The 24,712-nt window shown below is 46.8% G+C and overlaps 1 protein-coding gene across 1 annotated transcript in view; it reads left to right on the forward strand.

Moving 5' to 3' along the window:
• The first annotated feature begins 1,034 nt into the window (after positions 1-1,034).
• Positions 1,035-24,712, forward strand: part of LOC135821187 (nucleolar protein 8-like) — a 43,686-nt gene continuing 20,008 nt past the window's right edge. Inside the window, exons 1-5 of the mRNA XM_065334256.1 lie at positions 1,035-1,403; positions 9,906-9,970; positions 15,152-15,214; positions 21,070-21,148; positions 23,403-23,535. Of these exons, the coding sequence (XP_065190328.1) occupies positions 1,339-1,403; positions 9,906-9,970; positions 15,152-15,214; positions 21,070-21,148; positions 23,403-23,535 (405 nt within the window). The 5' untranslated portion in view covers positions 1,035-1,338. The remainder of the gene's footprint in view (positions 1,404-9,905; positions 9,971-15,151; positions 15,215-21,069; positions 21,149-23,402; positions 23,536-24,712) is intronic.

Here is a 24,712-nt window from a genome sequence, read left to right on the forward strand (position 1 = left end):
TCCAGTGCAGTGGCAGCAGCATGCATTGAACACAGTTAGTGTAGACAGTACAGCATAAGTAGTACCATGATTATTACCAATACGGCAATAGCTACCTAATCATTGTGTAAGTCATACACAACTGAAGATCACGTCAAGAATGTGCAGAATTCACTACAAGTACGTGGTGACATGATCAAAAAATAACTAAATGTGCCAGCGGGGTGGCAAGTACTCAGTAGCACTCTGAGACCACCAGGGCTGCGCTACCTACAGCGTGGGTGTGGGCGACCGTGGTGACCTCTGAGGCGCGCATTGCTGGCGGAGCGAATCCACGCAAAGGCAAGCCCACACCTAGGCTAGTACAATCATGTACAATGCACATGCACCTGACCATCAATCATCATGACAGAATACGTGTAGGCTGTAGCTGTGTTCACTGCATGCTGCCGCCACTGGAATTATTTGGAAACCTACGAAATACAAGTGCCGTACTTTTAAAAGCCAAGTAACTACGCGTAGTCAAGAAGCTGTGACGACAGACTTCTCCACAGCTTGTTGACAACGCGTAGTTACTTGGCCAAATGATGACAGACAAAAGTCACGTCACCTGCACTTGTACTTGTAAGTAACAGTTAGTTGTAAGACTTAGTAACTAGTAATGAGTTGCAGTGTTTCCGGTGGCAGCAGCATGCAGTGAACACAGCTACAGCATTTCCATGATTACTACCAATAGTCAATAGCTACAATCATAATCGTTGTATAACTATCGACTATAGTATAAGTCATACTCGACTGAAGATCACCATGATCACGTCAAGAATGTGGAGACCTACGGTATACAGTAGTCAGTTACATGAAGGTTCCAGCGCCAGCGGGATGGCAAGCAGTAGTACCAGTAGCCTACTCCTAGTACTACTAGTACTAGTCTTAGACCCTCACTGCATCAGCGCCACAGTGTGAGGGCGATCTTTGGTGACACCTGTACCTGACGCACGCATTGCTGGCCGAGCGAATCAGCGCAAAGGCAAGTCCACGCCTAGTACAAGTACCCGACTATCATGACAGAATCAGGCTCATTCCTCTTCTTTTCGCAAAGCATTCTGGCGCAGCGCTTGCAGAGTGCACTAGCGGCCTTTCCTAGCTTGTCCTGTCTTTCTTCACTAAGCCGTGCCTGTACTAGCTACCTCAAGGACCACACATACTTCTTTCTCGCAATCTAGAAGCGACTCTCAGAGTTTTGGAAGAGGCATTTGTCACACAGGCTTTGGTTGCTCGTGAATGTAATTTTTAGACCTGTCCGCCTGAATTGGAAATTACGATTGGCTTTGTCGCCTGCTCGAGTTGTTTGCAATAATAATGGCAAGCGAAGCTCGACTTCACGTAGGTGGACTCTCAGAAAACGTGGACGAAGCAGAATTGAGGTAGGGATTACTTGAAGTTGTTGTATTTGATGTGTAATGCGTGCAGCCTATTGTACTAGCATGGTGTTGGTTGACAGCATGTAACACGGTGGAAGACACGGTCACCGTGTACGGAAGCAGAGATGTTTCTACCAACCATCCACGGTTGGTAGAAAGGTCTCTGTTTCCGAACACGGTGTCCTCCACCTTGCTACATGTTGTCAACCAGCAACATGTTTGAACAAAAGCAAGGTTTATCTAATAGGGCTTGAAAGTGATGACGTCAAAACGGCCAGGGAGTAGTAAGTTGACATCAGATTTCTATTTTTGGATCCACTAAGGTGTGACTTTGCTATTGCCTAAGTATGTGGGTGCATAGCAACCCACTCATGTCGCATGCATGTGTGACTTTTATTTCACCACCAGTTGTAACCCCGCCCCCAGTAGCCAAATCAGTCAGTTTCACTGGCTACATCGCCATGCTGTGGGTAAGACCGCTTGAAATGTGCTTGGATCCATACAAAAACTGGATCCAAGTGGATCCAATTTTGAATTTTTAAAATTGTTGCTATGCTGTGACGTAGCACTTTCAAGCCCTATACAATGTACCATGAGAATGTACTACAGTACAGTACTACTGAGTACTGTACTTCGAAGTACTACAGTCTACAGTGCGCATCGGTTATACTATTCATGTCATAGGTGCCAACTGTACTGCTGCATGTACATGTACATGATTGTACATGTCCAATACTGTAAATACTGTAAAACGACAAACTTTCGCGAGCGATTAACTTTCGCGACTTTCGCGAGCAGGGTCGAATCGCGAAAGTTTGACACGCGAATATGAAATTATTATTTGTACTACGCGATCGATGCGTCGATGATCGATCGTTTTGCAACAGATCTGTACAGTACGAGTCGTACGAGTAGGTCTACGTGCGCGCGCATGTATCACTCACTAGCACTGACTGTACATTCACAGCGCTGATCGATGCTTGCACGGCCGGCTATGTCCAACCAAAGAGCGCAGCTGTTGCAACGACGGGTTACGTACCAACACCACTCACCAGTCTTGCAAGTAACAAACATTACTCATTAGTTGTCGTTGGAGTACGGCGACTTGAACTAGAAGAGAATAAATCGATCGACTGAAGAATGTCTCAGTGTTGTGGAAAGTGTTGTTGAACTTCTTGGAGCGTTTGGCCAGCTTGCTGTTGCGTAGATTTTAGTGTTGTACTGCTCGAAGAAGTCTTCTGAATTATTTTTATCGCGATGAGTATCGCAGTGGCTCAGCAGTTCGAAGAGAAAGTCTTCCGATGATCCCTCTTCGAACGTGCCATCCTTTCTCTCAGTACTAGTACTTACCTTATGGTTCTCTTTGATGCCTTGATTCCTTCTTTCATTCTTTCATTTCTTCCCTCATTCTTCATGCACTCTGCGCCCAGCACTCCGAGGCTTCGTAAAATAAAATTCTTTGATTTTCGGTGGAAGGTAAAATCGCTAAAATTAATCGCCGCTAACTGGTCCAGTTTTCCAAAACGCTAAATTTAGCCGCCGCGAAAGTTTGTCGTTTTACAGTATACAAATTTTCGGCAGCTATTTAATTTCGGCTATATTCGGCACCGATCCAAAACGCCTAAATTAAAACGCCAATGAAATTTTTCACAGCATCTGTCGCACTATACCATGCCCTCTACCCCACGCCGAAAATAAATCGCCGCCGAAATGTCAAAAATCGTGAAGTGCCGAACTTTTGCAGCGCCGAAATTTTGTATATTTACTAACTGTGTATCTTATCATTTGTAACTATCTTTCGGGGAGTAAAAAAGAAGAAAAAGTTATACAGTAAATATCGGATATAACGTGCCCTTTTGATTTTCGAAAATTTATCACTATATCCGGTGCATCACTATAGCCGATTTGCATGTTTGACCGACACATGGCACATGACTGCACATGAAATGATGCGTACACGCTGGAAAAAGCATGCTGAAAGTGCATGCATGCTCCGCAGACTGAGTACCGGTGCATGACACAGAGCAGTGCATGGCAGCGCAGTACGAGTACAGACCAGGGAGTAGTAAAATACATTTTACTATTCCCTGGTACAGACTGAACATGTACTAGTACTTCGATACATCATGTGGCATGGCTGCTTCTTCAGCGTGTTCTCCAAAAAAAAAGCCTGAGCTGGATCCGTACTCGCGTACTCGGTGTCCAACGAGATCAAAAAGAGATCATGAGTAGACCTACGTCGAGTGACATTCGTGACAGTAGCTAACCTGAAAGTCTGGGCTTCGCTGTCCTTCCTGTTTAGTTGCCAAGTTGTTCCCCAGTGAAAGGTCTGGTCATGGAGCCTCCGCCGAAAAAGAGAGTTTGTCTTCCCACTGAGAAGAAAGCTGAAATTGTAGAGTTCGTAGAGAGAAACCCTAGCGTGTCTCAGTCTGCTGTAGGAAAAAAGTTTGGTGTGCCTCAGTCGAGCGTTTCAACCATCATCAAGCAAAAAGATGCGATCAAGGAGCGAATGTTGTCTGGTCAGAAAACAGTGAAGAAAAATCGGCCAACACAAAAAAAACACAATTGTTTTGTGATCATCACTCTTGATCATTATATGCGATATTTTCCTGTACATTTGATATGGTTTGCTTCCTGAAGTCCATCACAATAAGCGATATATCGGTATAGCCGATAAAAGTGTATATAGTGATATTTTAGCTGTATTTTTCTGATTTGATTTTGATTTTGACGTGTTCTATCACTATAACCGGTATATCATTATATCCGGTCACTTTATAAACGATACTTACTGTACTATACTAGTGTGGTCGTGTAAAAGAATACTGCCTACAGGAATGAACTCTCATGTTTTCACAATCATAACAATCATGGGTTTCAAGTGCACATTCATTCTTACAGGCAATGTTATCGTATAGCAGAATATTTCGGTCCTAAGAATGGACTTTGTGTAGCGAAACATGCCAGATTTGTACAACGGGTATTGCCTGGAGTAATACCATCTGCCCAATGCAGTTCTGATCTGACTCGTGTTGCGTCGTACTGTAGTGTTGCAGGTTTCAACTACTGTGGTCATGTAGCTCATGTTGCATAGCCGCATGGTAAGACTAGTGATGTTGCATAGCCGCATGGTAAGACTAGTGATGTTGCATAGACGCATGGTGTGTCATGTTGCATAGACGTATGGTGTGGCATGTTGCATAGACGTATGGTGTGGCATGTTGCATAGACGCATGGTGTGTCATGTTGCATAGACGCATAGTGTGTCATGTTGCATAGACGCATGGTGTGTCATGTTGCATAGACGCATGGTGTGTCATGTTGCATAGACGCATGGTGTGGCATGTTGCATAGACGCATGGTGTGGCATGTTGCATAGACGCATGGTGTGGCATGTTGCATAGACGCATGGTGTGTCATGTTGCATAGACGCATGGTGTGGCATGTTGCATAGACGCATGGTGTGGCTATGGGACTATGACCAGCCGCATGCACAGTAGCACTACGTTGCCTGTACGATGATCTTCCTGCTTCTGCGCACATGCATCGGGTATTTAACACTTGATTTATTTATCGTGTGCAAGAAATATCGGAAATAAGAATAGAAAGTCGTTTTCAAACACCCACGCTATAAGTATAACCGATACCAACGGTATAGGGCTTGAAAGTCCTACGTCACGGGATCACGTGCAACATGAACTGGATCCACTACCCACTCGAGCTCTTGTGAACAGCTTTAAAAATAGTGGAGGAGACATATATTTCTTTCGATTTCGACCAGAAGCCTAGGCTGCTGTCTTCCCCCTGGCCCCCAGTTCTGCGTTTTGTTTGTTTTAGAATGTCTTTAGTACCGTTATCTAGCATCGCCACTTTTTTCAGTGGAGAACCAAGGCTGGTCCAGCGTGGAGAAAATGCACACTCTTCGAACCGCGTGGAATCATTTCTGTTTCACCATGAGCTTGGGCACATTAAAAATCGTGGGCCAACCCATCCTCGAGTTGCACACTCTTGTTTATATACTTATTGATATTAGTATACGCACATCCGCGTTTACGTCAACAGTAAGTCCACGTATTCGCATGTGCCAGAAGACAGGCAGACTCTTGATATTAGCAAGAGTATATAACCCCCAAGAGCGTGCAATTCATCTAAATCTTTGTTTACCCGCCTTCTTGGTCAGTATGATTGGTCTGGGCAAAAGGCCATCCAGTGCGGCCTCATGCACGAAAGTACGGCTGTTGCATGCTATGAGGAGTGTGAATATGTGTCTGTGAGATCCAGCGGCTTATGGCTTGCACCATGTGGCCTCATTCGTGGTTCCCCAGATGGTGTAGTTAGCGAAACAAAGCTCATCGAGGTCAAGTGTCCGTACTCGGCAAGATCGACATCTCTTGCAGCTATGGCGAAGGAAAAGACCTTCTTCTTGTCAGTGTCTTCTTCCTTTCCTGCTAACTTATCCCTTGAGTTGTCAACTGAATCTGGATGGAATTATTTCCATCAAATCCAAGGTAACTTATGTCTGACAGGTCGTGAAGTATGCGACCTTGTCGTGTGGACTCCGTTGGAGACGGTGATCATCCCAATTTGGGCTGACCCGACCTGGTCAGGAAATTTGGCTCGTATTGAGGAATTCTACAAAACCTTTTTCTTGCCTGTCTTTCTGGCAGATGCTGACGGTACTGTGGCTGACGGTGCTGCGGCTGATGCTGACTGTACTTTGGCTGACGGTGCTGCGGCTGATGCTGACAGGACTGCGAATAACTGATTCACCATGTCGGGTGTGATGGGCAGTTTCTGTGATGGCGTAGCAGCAGGGGTTTGCAGTGGTGTGAGAGTAGAGATGTCGGTGTGCTCAGAAGTTTCTGATGGAGGATCAGCGCTGAGGTCACCAGCTTCAATCTGCTTCATGAGAGGATTACAAAGATTAGTTAGCATTGCACAGACTTGGAAGATTTCGGTGGAGAAAGAACGGTATTGGTAGGGTATGTAGTCGAGAATGGCGAAGATCTTTATGCGTTGTATGGCTCGCTCCACATGGATCCGAGCTCTTGAGATTCGGGCAGTTACATTTGCTTGAGCAGCTGTAAACTGAGGAGTAGTGAGAAAAGGAGGAAGATTTAGAGAAACACCAGCCGGCATCAAGTCATGGATCAGGAATCCTTTATCGGCAAGTACCATGTCACCGGCTCTCAACTTTGACAGCACTCCACAGTGGCGAACGACTTCTCTGTCGCTGGTTGAACCTGGGTACAGGCGACTGACATAATTGACAACACCGTTCAGTGCGACACCCACAAGACCTTTGAATGTATTTTTATGTTTGTAGTGGGGATAGGTCCACGTCTGAGTGTCCATACGGCTTGGAATTGCAATTTCGACTTCAGTACAATCAAGTATTAAACGACAACTGGAGAACGTAGAGAAGCAGACGGGTAGAGAAGTCTTGTTTTTCGTGACGGACGGAAGTTGCGACGGGAGCATGCCTCGATAGAGAACAGTATGAAGGACAGAAAGCCATGAATGGAAGATATTAGATATAGTGGTGTGCGAAGTGCCGAAACGTAAGCCGAGGTCAGTCAGAATGAGGAGCTGGACCCCCATTGGTACCAGCTCCACTCGCCAGCCCTAGTGATACTCTAGCTCCATTGGTACCAGCTCCACTCGCCAGCCCTGGTGATACTCTATCGGGAACCTCTTGCAAAGACGAAACAGGATACGAAAATCGTCAGCAGACGGCAAGCCGGTGTAGTGCCGGACAAGTTCAGCTTTCCGGGAAATAAATTCGAAACAGACCTGGATTTCCAACTTCGCTTTTCGCTTTTCTAAGGCACTAACTTCAGCCTTCAGCTTATCATACTTCACTTCGAGGATTGACTTGTCGATGCGTTGGAAAAGTTCAAGCAGGCGTTGCATTGTAGTAGCTTCACGTTCAGCAGCTTCACGTTCAGCTTCAAACGGGTCAGCTTCAGTTGGTTCGCTACCGTCCTTGTCCGTATCATCAACAGCTAATGCCTTTACAGTCCGTTTTCTGCACGAAATAATGGAGAGACAGTGAGAAGCAAAACAAAAATGAAAGATTGCCCGTCGATGGTTCACAGTGTTATGAAATACTGATCTGGTCCATCTACTAGAATTCACATAGCACACTTCATTTAGGAGGATCTCAAAACAAATTTAGAAATCGCTTCAGAAGAACATCAAGTTCAATATACAAATCTCATACATTGACCTAGACTACATACCTTCTGTGCATTGGTTCAGGGTCCTGAAAACCAAACGCCTTATCCTTATTTCGTGGAAATATAGTAGGGTCCTTCTTTCTATCTCCGTCTTTAAAATGACAGCTACATAGTCGAGAACTGGCATCTGGCTCCTTGTCTTGTCGCCGGCAAAGTACAGAGCAAACAATATCCAGGAGGGTTTAGCTAGCTGCTCAATAACTTGAAACAATAGTAAATAGTCACAATAGATTGCATCATAAAAAGCCACCTACATGATTGTATAAGGGTTTGCACAGTCTTGCTCATGTACTCATTTGGTTTAGCTTAGCCTAGACGGCTATCATTGATTAAAAACAAAATCGTTCTGCCAAAAATATAAGTTAGCACGGCAGGGCATGATTTATCCCTTATCGCATGGCAGTTTGCGACGCAGATGCGCCTACTTCGCATGGCAGTTTGCGACGCAGATGCGCCTACTTGCGACTCAAGGTCAGGGTTGTGTAACGAAAATGTGCGATGCATGCCATGCATTGCGGTCGAAAGGACGTGTGAAGTGTGTACCTGTACCCCACATGTTCTGAGCACTCGGTACGGTACTGACTCTGACAGTAGCACAAATACGTTGTCGACTGCGCAGATTGTGGAGTCCACAGACTTCATGTTACCAAGAGTATATAACCCTCCAAGACTCAGCCAAGAGTGTGCAACTCTGCACATGGAGTCTCCGACGGCGAAAACTCATATCACATGTCTCTGATACGTTCGTACTTCGCACAAACGAAGGATTGCGTGCGTGCAATCCGAATATCTGCCATGATTTTGCTGGGGTTTGCATACCCGCAGTGAGTTTCTGTCAGAGATTATTTTTTTATTACTCCGCTGCTCGCTAAAAAGGGGCTGGAAACGTACAACTGCGACACTGGACAACGTGATGGGAGTTTTCGCCGTCGACGTACCCCATAGAAAGGGTATCAGGAGTTGCACACTCTTGGGGAGTTATAATTATACTCTTGAGGTTACATTGTACACTGCACTGATCTTTCATGTATGCCATGCACTGTAACACATGTGAGCTGCTATGCATCTGGGTTTGAGTAAATCATGCCGTGCAGGATATGAAAGAGAAAAATCTGAGGAAGAATTTATCACGCCGTAGATATTTACGCACATCCGTCGCCAACCAAATGTTTGAAGTAATGACCTATGGCAACAACTACAAGTAGGCCTCCCTGCAACTATGGGAAAATAAAAAAATAATTGAAAAAATTACTTCCACTCGATCGAACAAAATACAAACTGTGAAAAAGCGTTACGCCATCCATCCGCCAGCAAAGCAAAACGCATTAGCAGACTTGGTAAGCATTTACTCATAGCGTGAATAGCACATCACGATAACAACTATCCAGGTACTGTACAGGCTGCCTACATATCCTTACCGACACATCTTCCTCCATATCTCTCTGCACTGTGGATCCCTCGCCGGGAATCGGAAGAAGCTGCACTTGCGATCCTCTGTCCTGTGGTTGCATTCTGCTGCAAAACACTGCACCATGGTCATACGAAGCCGCCCTGCCGGGTCAAGAGTATACTAGGTATCGAAAATTGCTCCCATAGTTCTTCAAGTGGCCTCTTCTCAAAATGTAGCTTCTTTCTGCTTCGAAAAGTATGGGAAACAGCATCAAATCAGCTTGACGCGAGTGGATCCAAAAAGCGAAGTAGATCCAGTTTTGTTGCCAAGCGACGATTGACGTCATCACTTTCAAGCCCTGTTCACACCTTCCCTGACAACCGAGGCTTCATCATACGGTTTTTGTTTGTGTGTTTTCTGACGGTTTCTGATGGCTGACCTCTTTGCTGTGTGTTTGGTCTGGAGCCACCTGTTGATTTAGGTGCAGTCAGACCTCGCTTTACTGCACACATCCGTTTTCCATAAAAAATATCCGGCTAGGCGAGGGAACCGGATTACTGAACACACATACTGTACATGCATGTGACATATCAAAAGGAGTGCCATCCTACATACATGTAGACGAGTCCTATGCAGTATAACTAGCGTGCACAATATGTGTGTTTCTACTGTGTGCTCGTGTGTTCTCGCATGCTCGTGTGCTTGTGTGCTCGTGTGTTCTGGTGTGCTTGTATGTGTGTGTGTACGCGTTCTTGGGTTCGCTTGTGTGTATTTGCAAATGTTCTCGTGCGCTCGCGTGTGTGCTCTCGTGTGCTGCTCCGGGTCTCTCGTGCTCCCGTATGTGCTGTCACGTGTCCTGGTGGTGCACCCCTATAGCCAACACTTCTCTTCTCACGGCACCGTGAAGAACGTGTGCATGGTGACGCGAGAAGGCCTACCTGGTAAGTGTATGTGTCTGCCATGCTTAAAGTACTGTTTTGTTTGCTTGTGACGTTCTATGTATACAATAAATGAGGAGGCCGAGGGTTTATTGGTCATAAACCCAAGGCCGGAGCTTTTATTGTATTTAGAATCAACCAGTAAAAACTCCTACTCAATCTCCAACAACAAAATTAGTGGACAGCTGTTATTTGTGTTGCTATGACAACTCGTGTGCTGGACGAGTATTTGTTGTCATTGGTTCAATTTCTTTTAGTCTTCATAGGCTATCAGATCATTTTCCTTATTCGGTCTATTTATAACCAGTAGCTATAATGAGAGTGTGGTCTGTCTCCATGGTTACCGGTGTTCATTTCATAACTATAGCCACTTCTCCTTGTTAGACCTTATCTGGAAGGCCCATTCTTGCATATTCCAACAGCAGCCAAGGGAGCTAGCTCTCTTTGTTATGCGGACTGGTCCGATCTTAAAAAGCTGTTTTTATGAACTGTTTTTATGAACTGTTTTTATGAACCGTTTTTATTGGATAGAATATGATTATGTTGAATAAACGAGGTTTGTGTCAATGGGAGATTGACTTGGAGTTTTTACGAGTTGATTCTAAGGGCGCGTTTGATTGGTCGGATCCGGAACAGGATCGTTTAGAACAGGGGTGTTTGATTGGTCTGCACTGGTCTGCTCTGGTTTTGGAGTGTTCAGAACATGTTCTGACCACTCCGACCCCCGAGGCTGGAGCAGCCAGAAGATGTTGCAAAGCCCAATGAAAACCTGACAGGACTACGCAATGAGTTTTGTTTTTTTGTTTTGATTCGAATGGATTTTGGCATGTCAGTGATTACGAAAGGGCGTGGTGATGTACATGGAGGTCTACGTGTGATTTTGCACATTACACGGCGGTCCCCACGTCCATGATTGATTTTTTGGCTGTCTTCGAAGCTTCTTCTCCGGTTGTAGTTGCCTTTCAAGTGTGTTTTGCCTTCGCATTTTGAGCAATGTAAAAATCGTTGAACTCTGTGGAGATTTTGAAGTTTGCGGCACGATGAGCTATCATGAGTTCTACAATATTTCCGGCAAAAATATTCGCCTTTCTGTTTGATTGGTAACTGGTGTTCTGACTGCTCCAGTGACTCTGATCTGAATCCGGATTCACCAATCAAACATGCCCTAAGTTGCGATAGAGTCTGGTCAAGAAAGAGAATCAGACTAAGGTTACGTTCGGTTGGTCACATTCCCAAATAGGAATCACTTGGAATCACTCGAAATCATTCTCGCCCGTTTGGTTGGTCAAAAAAGTGCGTTAGGTTGGTCACATTCACATGATTCCAGAATGGGAATCGCTGAGAATGATTCTTTTTGGAGAATGATCATTCCACCTCACATGCTGGAATGAGCATTCTCATTCCGGAATCAAAAATGATTATGGCTGCCACGAGCCAAACAATGTAGCAACAGGTTCAAGTGCCTCAAATCATGCACTCAGAACCGTCAGAAGTACCATTACTCTCTGAAGGAAACTAGAGTCGGGTAAAAGAAAAGACAGCCGCCGTTCCACAACGACATCATGGAATTGTTATATCAAGTGATTCCTAATTGATTCTGGCGCGTTAGTTTGGTCAGGTGATTCTTGCCGATTCCCATTCCAGAATGGTTGTCATTTACATTCTGAAAATGCCCAACCAAACGCAACCTAAGACAGTAACACTCAGTGACCGAGCCCGCACACGAGAAAAGGGTCACATTGGCTCCAGGGGTCAATTTTGAGAATTTACTGGGATGTGATTCCTTGATTATCACAGAATATGATGCAAAAAAACGGACTGGAAAGTATGAATCCGTTGCAGATTTACGGCTATTTCCATGCCGGTAAGTATATACGATTTTCGTGGTGCACGAGGATGAAAATACGGGAATGTTCGAATACATCGTATGAGTGTTGTTTATGAATGAGCACGGCAATGTTATCAACTTAGTATCAACTTAGCATGGAAACGAATACAGGGACACTTGATGATGACTAGTTCTTTCTACAAAGGTAAAAGAAACTACTTATTGTGTGGTGGATGCACACGTGATACAGCATACGGACATTTAGCTCTCGGAAAAAGTAAAAAAAGAAGGAAAAAAGAGTTCAGAAAGAGATACAGTCAACTTCGCGAATAACGACTGCGGATATAACGACAATTCGTGAATAACGACAGCATTTTCATGCCCAGAGCAAAGTCCCATCCAACTGTGACATATTATAATGAGACTTTGGGTATAACGACACTTGGCGAATAAGGACACTTTTCTGATGCCCCGCCGGGTGTCGTTATAAGCGAAGTCGACTGTAATAGGCATGACGATCAGGCATCTGCGTTCTGGACCTCAGCAGCAGCAACAGCAGGTCGAGGGCATACTACCCCGCATAGTCCTTCCTGAAACCCGGGGGAGGGGGGGGGGACATGCTAGCGGATGTGCTTGAACAGGTACTGTTGGCGCTCAATTGACATTCCTGCACACGGCAACACATCAAGCAGCCCAGCCCCACGGATTTCCTCGACAGAGGACTTCAATAGGGAGACCTTGACTTGCTCAGACTCACTGTGCACTTTTGTAAGCACCGCGCCAGGGTCAGCAGATGAGAACTCGAGATGGTGCAGCTTTGAAATGCCAGGCAGGAGTTTAAAGTGCCGACTGATAAAGGCATCCCAGGCATACCACGGAACACTGTCATCGATCAACTGCGCAACGTTGACGGTGGCACTTTCGTTGACAGTAGTGGCGAGCTGTGCCATGGAGTAGCAGTCACTCCGGCGGAATATTTGCTTGAGCAGACCAAAGCAGCCATCCACTAAACATCGCGTGTGGCCAGCCAGCATGAAGCTATACGTGATGCAGCAATGCAGGCCTACAATGCATCGCCATGCCAAATAGCCGACAATAGTCCTGTTCTTATTCTGTCCACCGCAGTTATCAGCCGTCAGCACACAGCTTTTCTCACCATAGCCATACGTCTCAAAGTAGTGGCGAAGCAGCGAGCCAACAGTATTGGGGCCATGGCCCTTCTTGCCATCTGCACCAATGGTGTCACATTCGTCAAGCAAATAGTTGATTTGACGGGGCACGGCTTAATTATTTACACCAAATATATGAGCTTTACGTGGAACTTTAAAATACAGGGACCTATTTGACGAGTATTGTGAGGGAGAGCAACACGTTGAGCAAAATCAAAAGTGTAATGAATAGAATGGAGGTCATTGCTACAAGGGAGGCATGGCGGGGCAATTGGTACATGGAATGCATCTAGCTCAGACTTTGCAGCAACTGTGGCTTCTTTGTACACATCTCGTTCCTTCTGTGCCTCACCTACATGTGACGAGAGGTGAGCGCATGCCTCTAGCTTGGCGTCTTCTCCTAGCGCACTGACCACACCCCTCCGGAACTGCTCACACCTGTCGCAGACATCTGTCCTGGGCGTCACAAACTGGATGTGCGGCATACACTGCGACCAAATCTCACGGTAGCTGGTTAGCCCGACAGGCTTCGCATGAGCCTCACCAGGTGCCTGCAGGCACTCTTGGTGGTTGCTGGTGTACGACATGCGTGCTGGAAGATACACCGGCGGCCGCGCACTTCGGCCATGCAGAGGCGCGGGATGAGGGATGCCAAACTGCTCACTGAGGGATTTGATGAACTTCACCACTCCTTCTACCTGCTTGAAGCGCAAGGCATGCACTGGCCTTCTTCCCGTGTTCCCATGCTGTCTGGGCACTGGACAGTGCTCCTTTATGTGGCCGATAAGGTTGCGGAGGCGTTTTGTTCCCACTCCGTAAATGGCATGGAACGCCTTCACGCACACATGCCGTCCAAGGCAAGTGCAGCCGAACGCAACATACTTCCGCTTCTTCTGCTTGGTGGTTGTGTCCTGGTTGAATTTAGATGACTCTAGGATGCCAATCAACAGCATGTCTGCATCTCCTTTTTCCATCTCTGTCATTGCCATCTGGGTTTGTTCGTCTTGTGCATTCGCATATTTCGAAAGACAATTCTCGGAGCAGCCAAACACATTGCCAGAATTTTCAGCAGCAGTAGCAAGCAGCCTCAACATCATCATGTGCATCAGTGCCTTCCTCATCAACAGCCTCTGTTGTGTCCTCGGCCATTGCCACATCTGCATCGTCAACGGCCAAAGCGTTGAACTGCGCAGCAGCATGAGCTATGTCCAGTTCATCATCCTAGAAGTGATCAGGGACGCCTTCGCTCTCCTCGTCATCCGAAGAAACAACATTCTCCGTGGCAGGGGTGCTGGCGTGCGCCTGGTCGCTTTTCCGTCCACACAATTCGTCTTCAGCTTCAGCGAGGACAGCGGCAAGTGCCGCATCAGTCGTAAAATAAATTGGATGGCTCATTGTTCGTCCGCAACAGTCAAACAACAAGTCGACGTCAAGAAACAGCTGACAGCGCTCGCAAACCACGCCACGTCAAAAAATCACTGTTCTTCCTTAATTTCAAACAATAAGAAAACTGAGATCCCTTGACGGATTTTGCTCAAATAAACTGCTGCGTGAAGCTGTTACCAAGGCGCACGCACAACCGGTGACGTAAAATCGATGTTGCGCAACAGCTTCGTGTAGGAACACAAAAAGATGACGCGTTCTCAAAAAACGGGATTTTCCCCACTTCAAACTTTGCACGCGATTTTCTACGAAGTGTCACGGAAGTCAAAGTGACCCTTTTGTCGCGAGTAGGCTCGGTCACTACTAACAGACAGATGAGGTTCGGGGCTAGGTTGAAATTAGGTTCGAGCAGCGCTATGAAAACCGTCCAACCAGGGCAGGATAACGTCAACTCAAGTTTCACATGTAATGGAGCTGGTGCTGACGGTTGGCTAGGTGTTGGGTGGATGGTGGATGGTGGGTGTTCGATGGGTGTTCGGTGGATGGTGGGTGCATGGTGGGTGGGTGTTCGGTGGATGGTGGATAGTGGGTGGGTGTTGGGTGTGGATGATATCGGATTTTTAGTCTTGATCATTTTTGTAGGAGTCTGATTTTCCCACCTGTAGCGTTTAGTGTAAAGTGCATCTGATGCCTTGACTGGCAATGGGGGTGGGGTGTTCTTTTCTTAGGGATGCAGAAAGGAAGTTTTAAGTGACTGTTGCCCTGACTTTGAAAGTCAATTGTTTGTGTCGTTGTTCTCTGCAGGAACCAAATTGAAGGTATTCGCGTACGTCACACTCCAGAACACGCCGCAAGCTATCAACAATTGTGAGTTGTCTGCACAAATGTGTGCTTGAATTACGCGTATCCTTGTTGCCATTCTTGTGTGTTGCACGTCACGGAAGAATGTAGCCCGCACATGTAATTGTTCCATGCACACCGTCTGCCAACGTACAGTGCAGCCCGTCTAAGCCGCCCGCTCACCTGAACTTACAAATGTGGTACCGATGTTTCCTTGTCCATGATCATTCAACTGGAAATGACGCCCGTTGCTAGGCACTTCACCCTTTTTTTTTCAAATCGGTTTTTTCCGGGTTTTTCATTGGCAATCGACAGAGTTGGATATCACAAGCTCACAATTTTTTTATTGAAATCCACAACGATACCACTGAGGTATGAAGTGTTGAAGACTCCGTAAAACCGGAAAGTCTAACGACCAAAAAGTTGGTTTAAAGTTATTGCAATTCTGGCATGATATTGATACCGTACAGAAAGTTTGGCCACCTGGCCACCCAGAACATGCATCGATGTATGCACATCTTTACACAGACATCTCGAACCGGGTTTGGGATAACGTTTCTTCAAATAACGAAAAAACTTGGTCGTTAAAACGTTAGACTTTGTGACTCGTTAGACTTTCTGGTTTTACAGTCGGCAATTGCATAAGGCCAAAACCATACAATTTGTGGCAGCAACAGCATTTCCAGAGCATATCCAGTGGATATAGCCACAAAACATTAAAAGTGTTTTTTTTCAAGCACACACCACTCAGTGACACCAATAGCCATATCAGGATCAACGTCGTCTATTCTCCGTACCGTATGTACCCGGTCACACATGCATTGGGGTTTCGCTTCGGCGACGAGGTTCGGCGGCAGCGAGCCTGGTGTCGCTCCAGCGACACCACGTGTGTATGGTCACACATGCAAGCAGGGCACAACTCCTACTTTGGCGGAAAATGAGAGTAAAGTGGACAGTGGTACATTCGGTACGGAGAATAGACGAGGTTTCGACTATCTTCCACGCATTTTTGTTGCATGGACATCATACGCATACAAATTTCTCGTAGCATGTCCATATACAGCAGACCGTGGTGTTTTCCGCGGAAGCGAATCTGCAGAAGCGACAGTCTCGCTTCGAAAATTTTGGCGGAAGCGGATTGGAGTTTCCGCTGAAGCGGAAGTTCCGCTTTTCGCCGATGCCATGCCATTTTTCGCTCCTGCGACCTCGCTTCAGCGTATACGCTACTTTCGAGTGCATGTGTGACCGGGCCCTTAGCGGAAACTCCAATCCGCTTCCTCCAAAATTTTCGAAGCGAGACTATCGCTTCTGCGGATTCGCTTCAGCGGAAAACGCCACGGTCTGCTGTATATGGACTTGCTACGAGAAATTTGTATGCGTATGATGTCCATGCAACAAAAATGCGTGCAAGATAGTCATTGACCTCGTCGATTCTCCGTACCTTATGCACCACAGTCTCATTTTCCGCCAAAGTAGGAGTTGTGCCCTGTTTGTATGTGTGACCATACACACGTGGTTTCGCTGGAGCGACACCAGGCTCGCTGCCGCCGAACCTCGTCGCCGAAGCGAATCCCAGTGCATGTGTGACCGGGCCCTTAGCACACACCAGCTAGCATGTACGCAAAATGACAGCGGAATTCCTGCACTACACACATGCACACGTTCCTGCCACTTCGAATAGGGATACCAAGTTGGCAAGCAGTTCCCCTACTGGTAACTACTTTCCACCTGACGAAAGTGCAAACTTGGAAGCTGAAGCCTTTTGCAACAAAACGAACTTGCGGAAGTGCAGCTGAGGTTTAGTGCAAGGTGCTTGTTCGCGACACAAGGCAGTTTGGACAGCTGCTCTTTCACTACCTCCTTAGATATCCAGAATCCATCTACACCCGTGATCTCTGCTGTCAACGTCTCTTTCTTCTGCGGTTGTTCTAGCTTGTGTGCAATACCTGCCTCTTTCTCCTTTAACTGCTCCATGCAGTAGTCCTGAATCGCCGGCTGGGGAGCCTTGAAATCCTCACGGAACTTAGGAGTTGCTCGTTTGGCTACATCTATTAAGGAATCTCTCTCATCGGAGGATTTATCCCGCAACCGCTTTGCCTTTCGATTGTTTGTAAACATCAGTAGGCCTTCAAGAGCCACCTTATCAGAGTTTGACTTTTCTCAGAGGTATCTGTCGAGCTTGCCAAAGTCACTTTCCGAAATGGCCTTAGTCTTTATTCTTGGTATTCGCGATAATGTGGTTGCCAGCACCAGCCTTTCCTTCTGCTTCTGCAGCTGACATCTTCGAAATATCATCCAAGACAGCTGTCAGCATTTCTAAAGTGTGACTGGCAGTTCCACGGTACATGTTCACCATGCCCAAACTGTACACACGCTGCTTGCTGGCGGAGATCTGGTAGGCTCCGTACTTGTTGCCGTGCTTGCTCGTGCCATCGCTATGCAGAGGCATGTCTTCCTCTTCAGCTAGTTCATCGGCAAGCTGAAGGATTGCCAGGCCTTTCAGTTCCACATACATTTTGCCGTGGCTGGCTCAACGCCCTTATCTCAGGGGATTCTGTCCCTGCATTAGCTATGCTTGTCACAAGCTATGATATTGTGTCTAATAATAATAAAAATTATTATTAGAGTAACCCATGCGATGGCAGACGATCAGCTTTCTAGCCCACTAGAGCTAGCACACTGTTTATGACCGTGATTCCATACATTAAAGATACCAACATTGCATGCAAGTACCTCCAAGCAGCAGCACTGGTGTACCTCTGGCAAGTACTTGCCGCCCGACAGTGTAGGCATTACTTCACCACTGCATGGCTCTTCTTGGAAAGCATCAGCATGCGACCCCAGGGCTGATTCTCAGCTTCTGCAGAAAGCAAACGACTCCGCGATGACGGTACTTCTTCTTCCTGCAGCCCATCCACAGCACCTTGCATGGTCGCCAGCTTCGTTTTAAGCTGGTGCCTCCGTTGATGGTGGCTGTTCAGAAGTTTTTGATAATACTCCTTGGTCTCATGCACACCAGTATCTGCTTACTCTTCCGCCTCATCAGTCTTGTCACTTTGGCGTCGCAATGCTTTGCGTGCCTTGCGGAGGTTTGACCTGTACTGTTCAATCTCGTCATCTTTCTTTTCTAGTTTTTTTCGACAGCTCTCCTGCTTCTGTAGCAAGGGCAACACCCACTGCATAGTCAGCCAGGTCACTGCACTGGCTCAGAGCTGATGAGCTGCATACAGCTACGGAGACTGGTATCCGTGGCTGTACTGATGGTGATGAGGGGGATGGTGAAGAAACATCACCTTCATCTGTGCTGGCGGACTTTAAACTGAAGGCCTTAATTTAAGAAATCCAAGAAAGCACCTGGGCTGCGTTTTCTGGACTTCCGCAGTTTGACTGGTTCATCGTTCAATCGTTGGAGCTGTCCATGCACACCTTTAAGAGAAATAGTATGTCCTTTCTCCCGAAAAGCTTTCAGCAGCAACGAGTGCAGAATCCCATCTGAAATATGTTCTGTCTGTTGCAAGCACATCGGCTCCAGCAACAATCTGTTCACTCAATGATGGACTTTGTCACTGTCAATAGCAGAAGATGGGTCGCGCTTTGGCTTCTGGATTCACAAATTAGTTACTTGTTCCAGCAATAATTTCTTGGGGAGTTCGGCACGCTTGCAGAATTCGCCCATGTAAGGATCTTTTTTCCTCTTCACATCAGGCGCATCCTTCTCCTCACTACTTTCATCCATTATTCCTCTTTGCGCAGGCATGCGCAAACCCTTGTGAACAAGAGCTCAACTGTTTTCGAATGGAAAGACGACGCTGAAGATGATAAGCTGTTCCGTAAAGTCCGCTGAAAACGCCCACTTCGCAGCAAACGCCCACCCCAGCTGGTCCATACTATTTTCGTCTTTTTCAGGTCAATATAGTTGTAAACAACTGGCATGAAGGTCGTATGCGTACGAGAGTGACTGTTATGCCAGCAAACTGCCTTGCTCTGCAAAAGCGATTGTCATTATCTTGCTGCACAGATAAACTTCTGTCGAGATTTCCTTTCATTCGATAAATGAGTCGTCTTTGTTATCACTTCGTTGTCCATGTGGTGATGAGGCAGAATCCATCTGGTTTTAAAATCATGACATTTCTGCAGTAACACGATGTCGCGCTTTCAAAACGAAACGGTGATTGTTCTGACGAAGCGTCATTCAACGACTTGACCGGTCGCAGTATTGCAGTTACAAGTCGAACAGACGGGGGGGGGGGGGGGGGGGATGTCACAGAAGCTTCACCTACAAAGTCGCTGCTAACTTGTTGAAAACTCTGAAGTGCTCGAGAAAAACCCTTGCCTTTGCGTGATGCGTGATTTGGAAATAATGGCTAGAAACACAGTCAGCTCAAAAGTGTATTTGTTTCCTGCAATACTCTGTTCTTTGCTACCTTGTTCAGGGATGAATTTATCCTGTATCGCATCGCAGTTTGCTACGCAAAATCGATCTACTGCTACTCAAATCACAGTGACACGCAGAAAACTGCGATACATGCATGTACAGGCGATCCATGCTTTTTGTAGCTTGCGCCACAAATTAGATTTTGCATAGCAAAAACTGCTATGCAAAAACGTGACAGTAAATTCATCCCTGTTGTTATTCAAAGGAAACTCCCGTTTGGATATGCGAAATAAAACAATCATCATAAAATCACTAAGGGCCGGGTTCCACTGCTGTTCTGCGGCTCCGCTGCTCCGCGGCTCCGCTGCTCCGCTGCTCCGCGGCTCCGCTGCTCCGCTGCTCCGCGGCTCCGCTGCTCCGCTGCTCCGGGGCACTTGGCTGCATGCAGCGGAGCAGCGCGGTTCCACATGACACTCGCCATTCGCGGTACCGCGGTCGTGGTCCACACTTTTTGATGACGTTTTACCTGCCTGCGCGCGCGCGCGCGCGAAATCAAAAAATCCTCGTGTTCTGGCCTGCGCAACGAATAAAATTTTGAATTTTAAAATTCTGGCGTACGAAACAATGCAAAGTACGGGAAACAGGTCGAGCCACGACCGCGGTTTGCAGTTTTTGGTCAAGAATCATAGCAAAAGCTCGCGGTGAGCCGCGGCCTCGCTGCTCCAGCTCGAGCCGCGGTCACTATGGTAATGATGACGTTTCAAGCCGCGAAAAACGAGCAGCGGAGCCGCAGTGGAACCCGGCCCTAAGAGCTAGCTCGTTGCTACGGTGCCCGAAGAGATTTTGAAACCAGGAAAGTGGACATAGTCTACCGTAGCAATGCCCTCTTCACGCTACGGTGTGAGATGCACTTTTCAACAGTAGGGGTGACAGTGCATGGGCCATGGGGTCAGTGTGTAAGGGCCAGCAGATCTTGCAAAAATGGGGCGGACATTTGCAGCAAACAACTGTTCCGCCTGAAAACTAAATACTCTTCAGGAAGTACACATGGCACGCAACTCGTGAAAAGGTACGCACGGTGACGTATGTGGGCTCTACTGAAAGCTGAACGTCATAGCATCAAGATGAACCGGTCCATTATCCAGTACGACGCAGCGCAGCTAGTACTTACCCCGGTTTTACTTGGGTACTCGGCTGGTGCCACTCAAATACGCACTCTCACAGCCTTAGCAAAATTTGACAGGCCTGGTCACGTGACTGAAGTGCCTACCCTTGCTCCTGGTTGTCAGTGGTCCTCTTGGACAGGTGGTCGCCTGCGTTATGCGAGCGGTCACCTTGACAGATTCTACTTTATGTTTCTAGCACTACCTCACTCACTGTTCTGGACTACGTTTGTGCACGGCACACAGGCTGTCTTGGGTAGGGCGAGACTGGGAGTTTGAGCTCGCCAAACAGCATTGTAATGTCTTGTGCTGTGTTTCTACACGTGTTTCCTCCGCGTCTACAGGCATAGCCAGCTTGAACAAGAAGAAATGGAATGGCAGCACTCTGACCGTTGCCAGAGCCAAGGAGTCTTACGTAGAGCGGTGAGTGAGCTTGTTTCCGTGTGTGTATGTGTGTATGTGTGTGTGTGTGTGTGTGTGTGTGTGTGTGTGTGTGTGTGTGTGTGTGTGTGTGCATGTGTGTGTGTGTTCATATGAGGGCAGGAAGATGGGTATGCGTATGGATAGAAAGCCAATGTGATATTTCGTTCAAGTTAAACCTGCCATTGATTTCTGTATGTTTGTATGTATGTATGTATTTAACAAATCCGTTGATCCCTGAGCTGCAGAGAGTGCTCAATGTCAGAGACAGAGCTTAGTACATAGCCGTTAGGCAATCATCAGATAACTCAGTTGTCTGATGATTGCCTAACAGCATAAAACTCAGAGTTACAACCAACCTGAACGTCCTCTGCTGAGTCTGCTATATTATGTATGTATGTACAAATATTACACAGCAATGAATCAAACAAGTCTCATTTCGCTGGTACTCCGAGTTTCGTGTCAAAACACTTCATCAGACAGCATATGACCAAGACTAACAATCACTAGAATATATACGGAGAAGGGGAGAAGGGGCAAAGGTGATGGAGGTACATTTCAATAGCGCGATGAAAAGGGATGACAAAATCAGAGAAAGAGGAAAAAGATGTTGAGAGTATAGAGAAACAGCGCGATTTTCTGGCAACACATCAGTACGGATTTGTGTTTCATTGTTAGTTACACATCACATTGTGACCTAGGGTGGTAAAAAGGTTATGGGGATTGTGTTGTGGGAATCACTCACGCCAGGCAAGGAGGCGGCTACCACACCCGCAAAGGCATTGGAAAAATGGCGACAGAAGCCAAGACCCGCCAAAGCACGTGAGCCATGAGCCCCGGGGAGTGCTCACCATTCCCGCGCCCCGCGGAACCCAGCCCCGACCGCCACCTCCCCGGCCTCGACGGGCAAAACAGCCACCCCCAGCCTGGCGTGGCTCATGTATGAATTTTGTCGTTCATGACGTTACCCGGCCGAGTTGAAACTTGTTGGCATGACGGCATTTGTATGTATGTATGTTTGTATGTATGTATTTACTGAGAGATGTATATATGTGCAAGTCATCAAGGGACGGATAGCCGAGAAATTCGTTGTTTCTCCGAGTTTCGTGCAAAAGCACTCATCAGACAATTTCATAATGACACTCACAGTAGAAAACACTAAATAAATAGTCTACATAGGGTCGAAGGGTGCAGGGATTTCAGTGCTAGGTCTGGCAATATGTGCCAGTAGATTGCGCTCTTTTGGAGCTACTGATGGCGAGGAGGGGAGCAAGTGATAAACTTGTAAAATTGTGTGTCCAGTGATAGCTCTAATAGTCTGTCCCAATGCTCTTTTGGAGCTATGAGGTGGGGAGCAAGTGATAACATTGTGAAATTGTGGGGCCCAGTGCTAGATCTGATAACCTGTGCTAACGAATTGCGCTCTTTTGGAGCTACTGATGGTGAGGGGTAGTGATACGATTGTAAGATTGTGGAGGTACTTTCCATGTGAGACTTAACAGAGAGTCTATGTAACGCCTGTACACTTGGCTAGCATGTATTTGCTGTTGTGCCTGCACTTCGCGACGAATTCGCGCCGTGCATTCAGCAGTGCGCTTTTTGTCCGCAGTGATAATATTCAGCTTCTCCGCCAGGCACAAGTTGCAGCGCTTGGAGGCTGGGCTGTATGAGCTGGCCCTGTTCATCACTCTCCATTTTACGCTGTGTTCCTTTCCTTCGTTTTTCAGTGATCATCTGTGGCTCGAAAGCTCCGTGCTGTGTTGATATTTCACATGGCGCATTGACAGCTTGTGGCTGTTGAGTCATGCCTTGAATGGTGTCTCTGAGAGACCAAAGTAGTAACTCTCTTTGTTTTCAGCACTCACTGCTGCTTCGTATACGACACAACAACAATTCTCTCTCTCTCTCTCTCTCTCTCTCTCTTTCTCTCTCTCTCTCTCTCTCTCTATCTCTCTCTCTCTCTCTCTCTCTCTCTCTCTCTCTCTCTCTCTCTCTCTCTCTCTCTCTCTATCTCTCTCTCTCTCTCTCTCTCTCTCTCTCTCTCTCTCTCTCTCTCTCTCTCTCTCTCTCTCTCTCTCTCTCTCTCTCTCTCTCTCTCTCTCTCTCTCTCTCTCTCTCTCTCTCTCTCTCTCTCTCTCTCTCTCTCTCTCTCTCTCTCTCTCTCTCTCTCTCTCTCTCTCTCTCTCTCTCTCCCTCTCTCTCTCTCTCTCTCTCTCTCTCTCTCTCTCTCTCTCCCCATTTCCACACTTTCTAACAGAATCCATCGACAGCAGGCTAAGGAAGAGAAGGCTGAAAAAGCCAAGAAAGCGGCTGCTGCTGCAGGTATGACTAGTGGCTGGGCCCGCACAACGAATGGTTGCCTCGTGCCGAACTTTCAAGAGCCGGCCAAGGTGAGATCAAGACCGCATACTGGCGCTTATCCAGTATGCAGTCATAATGGCACCCCCCCCCCCCACACACACACGTGTGTGTGTGTGTGTGTGTGTGTGTGTGTGTGTGTGTGTGTGTAGTGTGTGTGTGGATGTGTGGTATAGTGCGTGTATGGTGTGTGTGTGTGTCGTGTGTGTGTGTTGTGTGTGTGTGTGTGTGTGTGTGTGTGAGAGAGAGAGAGAGAGAGAGAGAGAGAGAGAGAGAGTAATGCCACGTGACGAGTCCACTAGTCTTTGTTCTTTCGTTTCTACACCAGTTGCCTACATGTGCCGAATCGCCACTGTTTTCCTGTATCATTCTGCCCTTGCGAAGGGCTAGATTTACACTAGTTTTAAAATAGGAACTCAATTTCCCCGCTTCTCTCCTCATGTCATCAAGCCTACCTGTCTGTGTACATACTATTAGTACTTTTAGTAGTACTGTTCTTTCAATCAAATGAACCCCTCGATAGGCATATTGTCTTTGGGTCATTTCCATGCTCACATTAATAATAATAAGGTAGTGGTAGCGACTTTGGCGATAATAGAGAACGTGTGTTGTAGCCTACGAGGGAGCTTTCGCTTTTCCTGCCGACTTGACTTGACACTTTTTAAAACATAGCCAGCAATCGCATGTCATCACGTACATTGAAAATCAACATAATTTTTCGAATCGACCTTTTTTTCAGGATCACTTTTCAACGAGGACGAAGCAAAGTCGGCCGAACGAAGCCTAGAGGAAGAAAATCACCCTCTCCACTTCACCATCGCGATACTGACATAGATACGAGATGAAACAACTAAAAAATCCACAAGAAAACTGTACAGCCATCATCGCGCTGACTTTGGTCTGACTTTGGTCTGAGAATTTCTATCACGATCAAAAATGTACGAGGAGCACTCAAAAATAAGCAACAGACGTACCTCTATCGCTCTCTACTCCTTTTTGAAGGCACAAAAGTCGACTCTCCACTTTCAAACCAGGAACCAGACATGCCAGTGGTCCTTTTCAGCTGCTCCACGAACGCAGGAAATGTTCACCAAGGGGCGCAGAGCAGCATCCATTCCAGAAAAAGAGCTAAAATACGAGTGAGACTGCATGCCTGAGTACATGAGTACATGCATGAGTACATGCAGAAAATAGTCAATTTCAGCGTTT

This window comes from Sycon ciliatum, chromosome 7, assembly GCF_964019385.1.
Source record: "Sycon ciliatum chromosome 7, ocSycCili1.1, whole genome shotgun sequence".
Lineage (NCBI taxonomy): Eukaryota > Metazoa > Porifera > Calcarea > Leucosolenida > Sycettidae > Sycon > Sycon ciliatum.